Raw genomic sequence first — 11385 nt, 5'->3', positions numbered from 1 at the left:
TCCTCGAGTCCTCGCAGGGCACTGCTGGATGCTCCACCCTCGCCACGCTGCTCCCCTCCCTGCCCAGGAAGCAATGGTTTGCAACCAGTCCCACTCTTGCAAACACATATATAACTCTTTGGTCTCTGTGCATCCAGATGGGCACTAAACCTTAGTGTGTGTCTGCCAGCCCTTTCCCAGGCAGCAGCCCGGCTTGCACAAGGATCCTGCGCAGGCAGCTCCTGCCTGGGCTGCTCCACTCTGGCTCCTTGCCTTGCTCACCATCGTGTAGTTATTCCAAGAGAAATGTGTTTCTGGGTTCATACATTTAATGCCCCCTTAGCCCAGGTGCGGGCAGCAGAGGCAGCACTCAGGAAAACACTGTTTCACCCTGTTTTACTCCTTATCGCATCTATGGTGCAAAGCCAAGAGATGCTCCCCCAGCTGCTCGCCGGTCCCCAGGCCTGGCATTATAGAAGGACCTTAACCCGCCCAAGCTGGGGTGGAGCGGGGGGGGGGAGCATTTGCTCCAGCCAAGTACCTTTTGCCCCCCTGCTCAAGCCCACTCAGAGGCCGGGCTGTCCTTGGCAGCAGCGGAAGCAAAAAGCAGCAGTGGGAGCAGTGCCAAGGCGCCAGGCTGGTGCAGGCAACCTACTGCGGCCACACTGGGGGCACCGGTGGCAGGGAGCACGGCGTGCTGCGGGTGAAAGGCAGCCTGGCATGGCCAGGGCTGCCTGGCTTTGGGTTTTCTCCTGACAAGCCCATTTTGCCTGTTTGCAGGAGACGGGGTGACCGGTCGCACTGAAACAACAGCGGAGTTGGAATATACGAAGTTAATAAAGTTTGTGCAATACCCCCCCTGTCTGAGCAGCATCCGTGCTGTGCAAAACAGCAGAAACAAGTCTGGCTGATAATTGAGCGAGTCTTTGTGCACAAGGGGCCTGGAAAAGGGAGGTGGGAATGTGGTTTTGGTATGCAACAAATTCTGCTCCAGCCACGCTTCCTCTGAAGCCGGAGCAAGGGCAAGGCAGTAGCTGAGCCCTCAGGAGCTGCAGCCGTGCCCGGGAAAGCAGCTCCGGGCTAGAGTGTTCACAGCTGGAAAAAGCAAGAGGTTGGGTTTGTTTGGACATATTTGCAAGAGGAAACCTTCATCTTGCAAAAGCATTTCACAGGCTGATCAAACACCCCAGCAGAAAGCACACACATGCACGGCCCAGATCCCCTCGTACAAGAAACTGAAGACCGAAGCTGAGTGCGGCGGGTGACAGGTTCATTGCATGCCAAGAAAGAGCACAGACACGCATGGTGCAGGTATGGCAGGGCTGTTGCAGCCATAAGAATATTAAATTTGCAAGTCTGATTGCCACCAGATGGAGCTAAAAAATTAAGCAGGAGAAGGGGGTGTGTGGGGTGCTGGGGCTGGTGTGGGGAGCAGCAGTGCAGGAGTGGGGTCCCTGGAGAAGCCAGCGGGGTGGCAGGGCTGTAGGAGCCCTCCTGCTTGTGCTGGCCCCATCAGCCACATGCCACAGAGCAGCTCAGGCTGCTGTAGCAATGTCATGATGGGTGGTGTGGAGGGGGGGGACATGGCGCTGCCAACAGCAGCTTTTCTTTCCTCCTCCTTAGCTGCATTAGAAGCGGATCTGCTGCTTGGGTTTGCCCTCCAGCACGGTCTGCTGGCTTTTGGCATTTCTCTGAGTCATTATGTGCTTGAAGTAGACAGAGTTGTGGGAGGGAGCCAAGGATTTTCTTATCTCCCAGGATCTCAGCCTGGGCAGTGCACTGCAGCATCCCCCCAGAATCAGAGCCACTATGGGGTCCAAGCTCTTCCTAAAATCCATCCCACGAAGGCAGAGCTGCCAGGGTCCCCAGTCCTTTCTGAACCCCACCAGAATGGGCATTGCAAATACTGTTGTTAAAGGCATTTGCCTGCTCTGGTTTCAGCCTGGCATGTGCCCTGTTTGCAGATTCAACTTGACCGACTGGCATTTGCAAACACTGTCAGGCTAACAGGATGTATTTGAGCTGCACAGTCTGTTTCTATTTTTAAGGTCCCACATTGGCCTTTGAAGGGTGAGGGGGAAGCAAAGCTGCTGGAGGGGAAAAAAAAATAAAAAAATCCCCAAGCAGCAAGAGGAAGGCAATGAAAGGAAGTATTTCTCACACGGCTGCCGTGGGAGCTCCTCCGAGACGGCGGGGTGGCACAAGGGCTGCTGCTAGGGCCGAGAGCGAGCGGAAAGCACCGGCTGTTTTTTGCCAAATATGTGAGTTAATCAACAGTCAAAACACGGGGTCTCGTCACAGGGCACAAGGTGGGGGTGGAGGAGCAGAGGAGGCGATGTCCGTCCCGGGGGGGGGTTGGTGCCATGGGAGGTGGGTGCTTGGCCCTCCGAGAGCAAGCCCAAGGGCAAGAGGGGATGCGCAGGGAGGGGTATAGCATGTAAAGAGCCCCTTTGCTTGTTTTGTTTCTGTTGCCCAATGAATCCCTGGCTATCTCATCCCAACGGGCAGTACGATGACCCGAAACACGGGAGATGAGCTGGAATCAGAATTGTTTGGGTTGGAAAAGGCCTTTAACATCATCATTAGCCCAGCACTGCCAAGCCCACCACTAAACCACGTCCCTAAGTGCCACATCTACGCATCTGACTCCACCACTTCCCCAGGCAGCCTGTTCCAATGCTTGACAACCCTTTCTGGGAAGAGATTTTTCCTAATATCCAGTCTAAACCTCCCCTGGCACAACTTGAGGCTGTTCCCTCTTGTACCATCACTCATTACTTGGGAAAAGACACTGACACCCACAGCAGTGGGAATGGAGACAAGACAAAAATAAATGTGCCCAGCTGTCGGGTGCTTTTCCTGAACATGTCTGAGAGCTGCAAAGGGGCAAGAAAGGCCCCAAAAGCACCAGGCAAGCAACCAAGGCAATGCCTAGGTCTTTGCTCTCAGCCATGCGATGAAGGTGCCTGGGAGTGCAGTCTGCGGGGCGACCAGGCTCTCCCTGTTTTTTCACCCCAGCAGAGCAGGAGCCCAGGTCTGTGAGTCTTTACATATGTTTTAAAAAATCCCCTTTAACTCAGCAGGGCTTTTCCAAGCCCTTTTGCTCTGCTGGACAGGGAGCTGCTGGCATCAGGGCAGCCACTCACTGCTGCTGTAGTTACTGCTGTAAATCCAACCTGCCTCACAGCAATGTGGGCATGAGTTTAACCTCCACGCAGTGTACAAAAACAGGATGAAGGAGCATCAGTGTGCTGGTGGCATCGCAGCAGGCAGCCAGAGCAGCTCACCCAGAGCTGGGTCAGCCCAGGGAAAGTGCCCAGCTGAAAACCAGGGACACAGGATTGGTGCCTTTGCTCTGAAACAGCCTGTCCCAGGGTGCCTGGGGACATTTGCTGGGTTGGACCCTCTGCAATCACAAGACCAACAAGCAAATATGGCAATATTGACTTTACCTTTGTGTATCTACACTTTAATCTGCAGGCCCTGAGGTTGCAGGCTTGGAAAAAATATTTGTTTCTCCAAAATGAGGGGTTTCTGCTGGGAACCAGCAGCAGATAAGACCCCTTTGCTCCTCCGGGGCATCCCAGGGGTCAGCAACAGCCGAAGGGGCTTGCCAGGGCATCGCAAGGTCCCAGAGCTGTGTGCTTGCTGGTATGAGCCAGTGCCACAGCCACACTTCCCAGCTCACCGGCCAGACAGTGTGCCTTGTCTTGTCTTACTCAGAAATGATTTTTTAAAATTATTTTCTTTTGCTTGATTTACCTGCACTTTGTGAAGTTTAAAGGCTGCCCCATGCCTCCTGTGATACACAGCCACACACGCGTAGGTGCAGACCCCCAGCAGTGCCAAGCAGCCGCGGTTTGCTGCCTGGCTGGAAGCCATGTCAGATCAGTGGTGGGGTGATGTGCTGCTGTGGACACGGAGGTCACCCACAGGGTGCTGGAAGCCTTTGGGGATCTAAACCACGTGCCCAAGGCTGCTGGCCCTGGGGACCCCCCCATAATCATTCCTTTTGGATGCATATGCTTACACAAGGGGGAGCGGAGGTCCCAGTGCTGCCCTAGCCCCTCCTAGGGACAGGGGAGCCAGACCCTCTGCCCTGAGGACAAGGACTGTTGCCTGGAGATAGAGAGCCCAGGGCAAAGCTTACACAACACTTTTTCCCTATCAGAAACAAGAAGCAAAGCTGGAAGTGACCCCGGATGCCTCTGGGGCAGCGACACAAAGCAGAGCAGCCACCTCAGCTGCTCCCTGGGCCAGGCAGTGGGGAACTTTGCCTTTGCCCCGGCTCACATGGGATGCCAGCTGTACAACGCCACTGCTCAGAGGTCCTGCAGCACCTGATGCACACAGGGACTGTCCCATACCACGTGCTGGGGCTAAAAACAGACCAAGCAGGGATTTGGCACCTTTAAATCAGCCCCCACCAGGGTTTTGTTTGCCTCCAGCAGGACCCTTGCCCCTTTGCATGCAGGCACCTGCAGGCTCTTGTTTTCTCAGTGCTGTATCAAGCAGCACTTCCCAACTATCAGGCAGATCACAGAAGGGCCAAACAGCCAAGGTGACCCATTCAAAGCAAAAAATCAGCCAAAACAGCCCTCAGGGCACTACAGCTGATGGGCCAGCTGGGCTCCAGGGCTGCCCAGCCCAGCATACCCCAAGCTGCCATCCACACCACGAGTTCCAGCCTGACATCAGGCCCATTAAACACAAACCCTGAGCAAGCCTCCTCTCTTCCCTCATTAATTCTGCACCCAAATCCTTTTTCCAGCCCTGACCAGACCCAGGTACTCACTCCTACCCCAGAAGGCACCAGAGCAGGGCAGGGCAGCAATGTGCTTGGGGAGCAAAACAAGTTCAGCGCCAGCAGGGACAGGCTGTGCAGCCAGCTATGGAGGAAAGGGTGGGGGAGGCACTTGCAGCATCACCACAGCCAAGCCAGGTCTTGCTGACATGCAAAACACACACGCACCAGTGAGTCACGCTGGCACAACTGCGCCATGCAGCATTGCCAGATCCTGCTGCTGCGGTCAGAGGCTGCACCACGTCCTGGTCCAGCCCCACCAAACCGGCAGATGAAGAACAACCCACTGAGTTTTAAAAGGCTGCTCAGGTTTATTAGTTGTCATTGTATGAGTACAAGGTAAATAAAACATGTTACAAAGTCCGTGTGGAAAGGGCGTAGTTACATTGAGAAAGAGTAAAAAAGGCTGGTACGGGAATCGTCAGGGGTTTGCTGCACTTTCTTACAAAGCAGTGCCTTTGCCTTGGAGCAGCCAGCCTACTCTATGGGGGGGGATGGGGGGGGGGGGGGGTCTGTGCCCGCCGGTGTGGAGAGCAGCCGCTGACCCACTCATGCCGAGGGCCCGGAGCTGGGCTCGCTGGCGTGACGCCTCCGTCCTGCTCCTTGGGCTGGCACCAGGCCACATGCCATTGGTCCCGTTGTCACACGCAGTGCTCCCAAGCTGCAAGACAGAGCAAAGAGAGGGTCAGGCATTCCCTTATTGCTCTGCATTTATTTTTGCAGCAAAGGAGTGGGTGCCCTGGACATGAGGACATCACTCACTGGGCGAGGATGTGCCTCAGGGAACACAACAGGGATGTCCCCAGCTGCCCTGGGTGCTGTGTTGGTGCTCCCGTGTCTCATCTCCTCCAAGGACCGCACTCACCTCTCTGGGGACTCTGACACAGTGGTCATGGCTGGGTGAGTAGTCTTCCCGAAGAAGAAGCTGGCCCACCAGTGGCCAGGGTCAGACTTGGGCAGACCTGGGGGGACAGTGTGTGCCAGGGCAAGGCCAGGTCAGTGCGAGTGCCCTGCCACCACCCCAGTCTCATCCCATAGGAGAGGCTGGGTCACCTCCAGTAAGATTTGTAGTGGAGGGGCTGGGTGCAATGTCCCCGCCATGGCCCTGAGCTGGGGCTGGTGGCACTTACCCGGGGGGTGGGGGATGACCTCCCCAGAGTACTCCGAGCTGCCGCAGGAGCTGTTGCTGGATGTGGAGCTCAGGCGCTCTGTGGAGAAACCACTCTCATCAGAGCCACCAATGACCCTTGGTCACACCACGAAAAGCAAAGCATGGCCTTGGTGTGGCCATCCCTGGGGGTGATGTGGCTCAGCCTTATCGCTATCTCGCTCCAGTACTTGCCCAGCTTCCATGCCAGGTCAATAGAAACCACTAGGAAGGGAATACTGGTGAGATTATGAGCTGGGCAAAAGCAGGTAGCAGAAAAGGACCTGAACACCCTTGTAGGAAAGCACTTGCAACCCCAAGGACACTATTTAATGGCTTTGCATCTGTATGCAACACTTGGCAGGCCTTTGCGGGTGACTTGAGGCCAAGAGGATGCAGATTCCTGCATGTAATCCCTGCAGTTTCAGACCAACTGCTAGAAGCCTGTTACTTGTTTCAGCTCAAGGGGAATACTTTTAATTCCCTCTGATTTAGGCAATCCGTTAAACCAGAAAGTCTTTCCCCTGGAGAGGTACCAGTAGCTACCATTGCCCAGACTGGTTTTGCAGCTCATTTCCACAGCACAAGTGCAAGATGCATTTGAAGCTGCCACCTCCCCTCCCCCACAGCCTTCCTAACAAGAGATTGCAAGACCCATCTCCAGCTGGTACAACTGGGCAGGGGCTGCAGTGGCCCAAAGGAGGGTCCAAGCAGCAGGAGGGGGGGCTGCTGGGGGTCCCTTTTCTCAGCAAGGAGCCCACCAGGTCTCGTGGGGCTTCAGCTGAAGGCAGGCACATGCCTGAGCTCAGCTTTTTCGCTGCTGGAGCCACATCCCACCGAGCCTGGCAGCGCACCCTGCCCACTTGTCCACCGGGCCCAAGCACCCCCATACCCTGTGCCCTTACTTCTGTAGTAGGTGTGCGTCGCCATGAGCGAGCCGCTCGATGGGATGGATGCCATGGTTTCTTGATCTTGGTTCTTGTGCAGATCTAAAACCTGCAAGCAAAGGGGCAGCTGTCACTGTGGAAGGGCTGCAGCATGCTCCCCCCGCCCCCCCCCCCCCCCGAAAGCTGCAACAAGAGTTTCAACGTGTCATTTCCCAAGAGATTTGGCACGCACACCACCTTCACCGCGGCACTGTGCTGGGTACAGGGCTAGTGCTCACAGTGCTCAGTCTGCTTCGCATCTGCGGCTGTAGGGTTCTGGCTCAGCGCTTCGCGCAAAGCCAAAATAACTTGCTCCAAGCACAGAGCACAGGCCTGGCGAGCCTGCACAGCACCTTCCCCAAAGCCCAGACAGGGATTTTTGCCTCCTTGCAGAAATTCAGTTCCCCTCCTTGTATCAACAGTTGGGAATTATGAAGTCTCAGGCACAGATTGCATAAGTAGCAAAGGAGTGTTCAGTTTGGGGCACGTGCTGAGGATTTTCATGCTTGATGAACTTAAAGGTCTTTTCCTATCTAAATAATTTTGTGATTCCAAGGGGTTCCAGGCCAGCCTGGCCCCAGCAGTGCCTCTACCCGTGCCAGGGGCAACCCTACCTGCCCTGCTGGCACAGCCCTCCTCTGGCAACCTCCAGTTCTAGGGCAGGCAACAAAATTCCTCCCCTCGGCCCCCAACATGACCAGTTCCGAGCGGGAGCTGCATTATTCTCCTGCTGGTACAAAGCATCTTCCGGCTAGGAGGCTGACACCCCCCATGCCCCCCCCCCCATCTGATCCCTTCTTCAAGCCATCAAAGGAAAAGCTCAGCCGGCCCCAGGCGCCAGCCGCCAGCAGCAGCCGCAGCGCCCCGGGCCTGCGGGACACAGAGCCCCCCGCCACCCGCAGGAACACCAGCAGCACCGACCCCCAGGGCTGTGAGCCAAGTACGGGGGAGGCACCCAGCACCCCCACCACCCACCGGACGGCCAGCTCCTCCCCAGCTCCTGATGAAGCTTTCCCTAGTCTAACGATGCTCCCACTTGTTGGGTGCCCTGCTCCAGAACGTCCTCCACGCACCCACGACGCCGTTAACGCTGGGTGGGGAAACTGAGGCACGGCGCCATCTCTCAGAAATTCCACCCCACAGGGACTCGGTGCAGCCCCCTCCCAAACCACCCCCCGCCAAACCCCCAAACTGCTATGAGCTGCCCCCTTCCCTCCCCGCTCCTCGGGGCTGCACTACCGGTCGCAGCGCACCTGGGCTGGGCAACGGCGAGGTCCGGCGGGCGGGCACTAGGGCCGCGGGGGCCGCTCGGCGCCGGCGGCGCCGCCCGGGGAACGCAGCGTCCGCTCCGCACCGCACGGCCTGAGCCGCGGTGCTGCCGCCCCCGCCCCCGCCCCGCCCTTATAGCGTCTCTGGCCACGCCCCCCCGGCGCGGCGCCAATCGGAGTGGCCCTCCTTCGCGGAGGGGCGGGGCGAGGGGCGGTGGGGGCGGGCGGGGGATGCGCAGCGCCGAGCACCGACGGGGCGGCCGCTCGGCTGCGCGCTGCGCCGTTACCGGGCGGGGGGGCGACGGTGGGGGGACGGTGGGGGACACCCACGCCCCCCCGGGAGCCCGTTGCAGCGCCGCACGGAACGCTCACTGTTGTCTCACACAGGAGCGAGCAGATTTAAAAATTCAAAGTAATTTCCTTATTATTCATTTGATGTTCCTTGAATGTAAGAGTTTGCTTAGCCCGTGCGGTGGGCTGGCACAGCACCGCCGTTTGAGCAGGGCTTGGAAAGGTCCCATCTTAAGCAAGTGCTGTGGGCAGCGTGATAAGTCATGGCCACCACACACGGTCTAACGCCAGGAATGATCTCAGAAGATTTATCTTACTGCAGCACATAAGGTGCTTTCCCATTCCCAAGAGAAGAGGGAATTATGTTTTTATTGACTTTGGGTTTTTTTTCCTAGGGATGGAAGTCTTTCGTAACACTAGTAAAGGGACTCTGACACCTAAATGAAGTTCTTCACCTGGCGAAGGTACTGCACAGCCACAGCGTCGTGCAGTCCTCCCAGCCCCTGCTTGTCACACCTGCGCTTCAAATGCCCTCGATGCCAAACCAGCTTCCCACAGCTGCATCCTCAAAAACCAGCATTACGGTGTGCAATCAGTCCTGGCATACGCAAGTCAGTAAAACCTGTCCAACTTCATAGTCTCTTGGGGTTGGTGAGGTGCAGAGATGGACAGTTAGTTTCTCTTAAATTACTTGTAAAATCCCTAGAACCGTACATGTTCAAATTTTGAAGAGTATAGTTTTGAAACTCAAAGTTCAAGCGATACGACATGACACCACCTTTAAAATTAGAGTAACAATGAATAAATAACTAAATATGGATTTGAAGGGATTCTGAGCTGGCTGGACTGTATCGTTTTTGTGGGAAAATACTTGATTTTAGAGGAAAAATCCTGCAGCAAGGGCTAAGTACAACCTGCACCGCAATACAGCCCCTCCGCGTTTGGGTACCGGGGTAGCACGCTGCACAGATTCTGTGTATCAGCTGCTGGTACTGAGGGTACGAGCCCCAGGGAGCCAAGGCAATGCCGTGGGGGTGTAAAAGGAAAACAGAAACTTTACAGAAAATTGCTCTGTGTGGAGCAGGAATGTGGCTGAGAAGACAAAGTGAATCCCCTGGAAGTGTCAAAGCAGGACTCTGGAGAGGCCGGCTCCCCAAAGGCTGTGTGGTGTTTGCTGTAGCTAAAGTGTTGTTCATTTATTCTCTCTCCCCAGCTCAGTAATAGTTCAGAGCAGAGTGCTGTGGCCCAGCATGCTGAGGTTCGCAATAAAATCGTGCAGGTTGGCTGCAGCTGGGGGAAAGAGCATGTCTGGGGGGTGATACTGTAGATGTTTTAGCGTTTGGAGACAGGAGGGAGCCCGTATCCCAGCCTGGGGTGGTTCTGGTACAAACTGTCCATGCAGCAAGGTTCATTCCTCCCCCAGTCTGTGATTTTTTTTCTTATTAATCTGGAGTTATTAAGCTTCAGGGGCAAGCAGCCAGCTCCAGGGGGACAGCGCTGGGTTGCTCCAGGAGGACATTGATGTCCCCACACAGCTCACAGAGCTGCTCAAAGGCCGAGCTGCCCTGGGGGCAGCACGGGGACAAGCCACAGCATGGGGACAGTCCGGATGGCTCATGTCCACAGATCCCCCTGACACGGAGGCACTCTGGGTGGCCCGTGACCCCAGATCCCCCTGTCTGGCCCACAGAACCAGGCAATACTCCTGCCATTGCTGCTGGGACGGGTGCTGTCCCCTGCACGCAGCCTGTGTGCATGCTCCCGGGAAATCAGCTGGGACAGCTTCGGGGAAATCCTTGGCACCACAAAGTTGTAAATAATTTGTTTATTTTCAAAGTCTACCCCGGAGGTTTAAGGACCAACACAAGAGCATGCGCAATCCAGCTTGGGACCAAGTTCTTCCAGCCGTGCCTCAGTTTCCCCATGGATGATACCGACTCAGCGTTTTCTAGGGAAGGAGTTGGCTAAAGACCGTGATGGACTTTGAATACCCAAATACCAACAGGCAAACAACCACGTGGATGTTTTCATGCCCAGCATTAGACTTCGCTTTTGTGCCTCATCATCAGGTTTGATCAGTGGTTTGATTTTGGGTCCCTGGGACCCCTGGGCCAGCCCAGCAAAGCATGGAGAGCTTTTGGGCGCAGGCTTGGGAGATTTTTCTGACCCAGGAGGGAAAGACAGAAAGGGTGAAAACTGGGTGCTTCAAACCTGAAAAGTCACTTTTGTTTTAGTGAAGCTGGTGTCATTTTTCAGGTTCCTCCTCAAATCCTTCCTGAGAGATGTATTCCTGCATCCTAAGTCCCTCTAATAATGCACAGAGCAAAGAGAGTATATTGATAGAGAGATTACATTCTATAATGGAGTGTATTCTCCCCGGTGGGTTCAGGATGCCTTTGTACCCCACTGATCCTGAGTGGGCTAATTGCTTTAATTAATGATAGAGCAGAGATGAGCAAACACTTCCTAGTCCCTTTGTGCAAGGACACCACTTACACCCACGTTTGGGGCTGCGTTTCGAAGGATCAGCTCCTTACGCAGACGGTGCCAGGGGCGTGATGCTGCACCTGTAGCAGTGGGGGTTAATTGGGGTTCCACTGGTTCAGGGAGATGAGTCTCCCCATGTGGATGAGTGACAGACTACAGCAAAACATGCCTTGCTCTGCTCTTCATCCCGAAGCCAAATCCACGTCGATAGCTGGAGCAGTGCTGGTGGGATGGAGCAGCCGGGGGGGACTGATGGAGCAGCCAGGCTGGTTTCCCAGGACAAAGCCTGGCCTAGGTGTGCTGAGGAGAGGAAGATACATTGAATTTGTATTGATCGAGAATCAGTAGTTTTAAAAGCAAGCAGATGACAAGATTTAGATAGATTTTCTCTTCGATTTTCCTCTAATTAGAGCCTCTGAGCTGACTGCCACTCTCCTAGCAGGTTGCTTTTGAGTGAGGTTTCTGTGTTGTCCTTCTTTTTTC

The 11385-nt window shown here is 55.4% G+C and overlaps 1 protein-coding gene across 1 annotated transcript; it reads right to left on the bottom strand.

The window, feature by feature from the left end:
• Positions 1-5070: 5070 nt before the first annotated feature.
• Positions 5071-8262, bottom strand: PPDPF (pancreatic progenitor cell differentiation and proliferation factor). Its single transcript, XM_055721755.1, has 5 exons — positions 8110-8262; positions 6836-6926; positions 5914-5991; positions 5649-5745; positions 5071-5444 (listed from the first exon to the last, which is right to left on the bottom strand). The coding sequence occupies exons 2-5, from the start codon at positions 6888-6890 to the stop codon at positions 5333-5335; spliced, it is 342 nt and encodes a 113-aa protein (XP_055577730.1). The 5' UTR covers positions 6891-6926; positions 8110-8262; the 3' UTR covers positions 5071-5332.
• Positions 8263-11385: the final 3123 nt, after the last annotated feature.

The sequence above is a fragment of the Falco cherrug genome, chromosome 10 (assembly GCF_023634085.1).
Source record: "Falco cherrug isolate bFalChe1 chromosome 10, bFalChe1.pri, whole genome shotgun sequence".
In the NCBI taxonomy this organism is placed as follows: domain Eukaryota; kingdom Metazoa; phylum Chordata; class Aves; order Falconiformes; family Falconidae; genus Falco; species Falco cherrug.
Note: the sequence above shows the minus strand (reverse complement) of the source record. Positions and strands in the feature narration are given on the sequence as shown.

What these genes read in the sequence shown, in the direction of transcription:
- PPDPF (XM_055721755.1), bottom strand. Translation starts at nt 6,890, where the DNA reads ATGGCATCCATCCCATCGAGCGGCTCGCTCATGGCGACGCACACCTAC. An exon ending in GACGCACACCTACTACAGAA is followed by an intron (nt 5,992 to 6,835) that starts GTAAGGGCACAG and finishes GTTTCTCCACAG; the next exon opens with AGCGCCTGAGCTCCACATCC. An exon ending in GTGTCAGAGTCCCCAGAGAG is followed by an intron (nt 5,445 to 5,648) that starts GTGAGTGCGGTC and finishes TCTGTCTTGCAG; the next exon opens with CTTGGGAGCACTGCGTGTGA.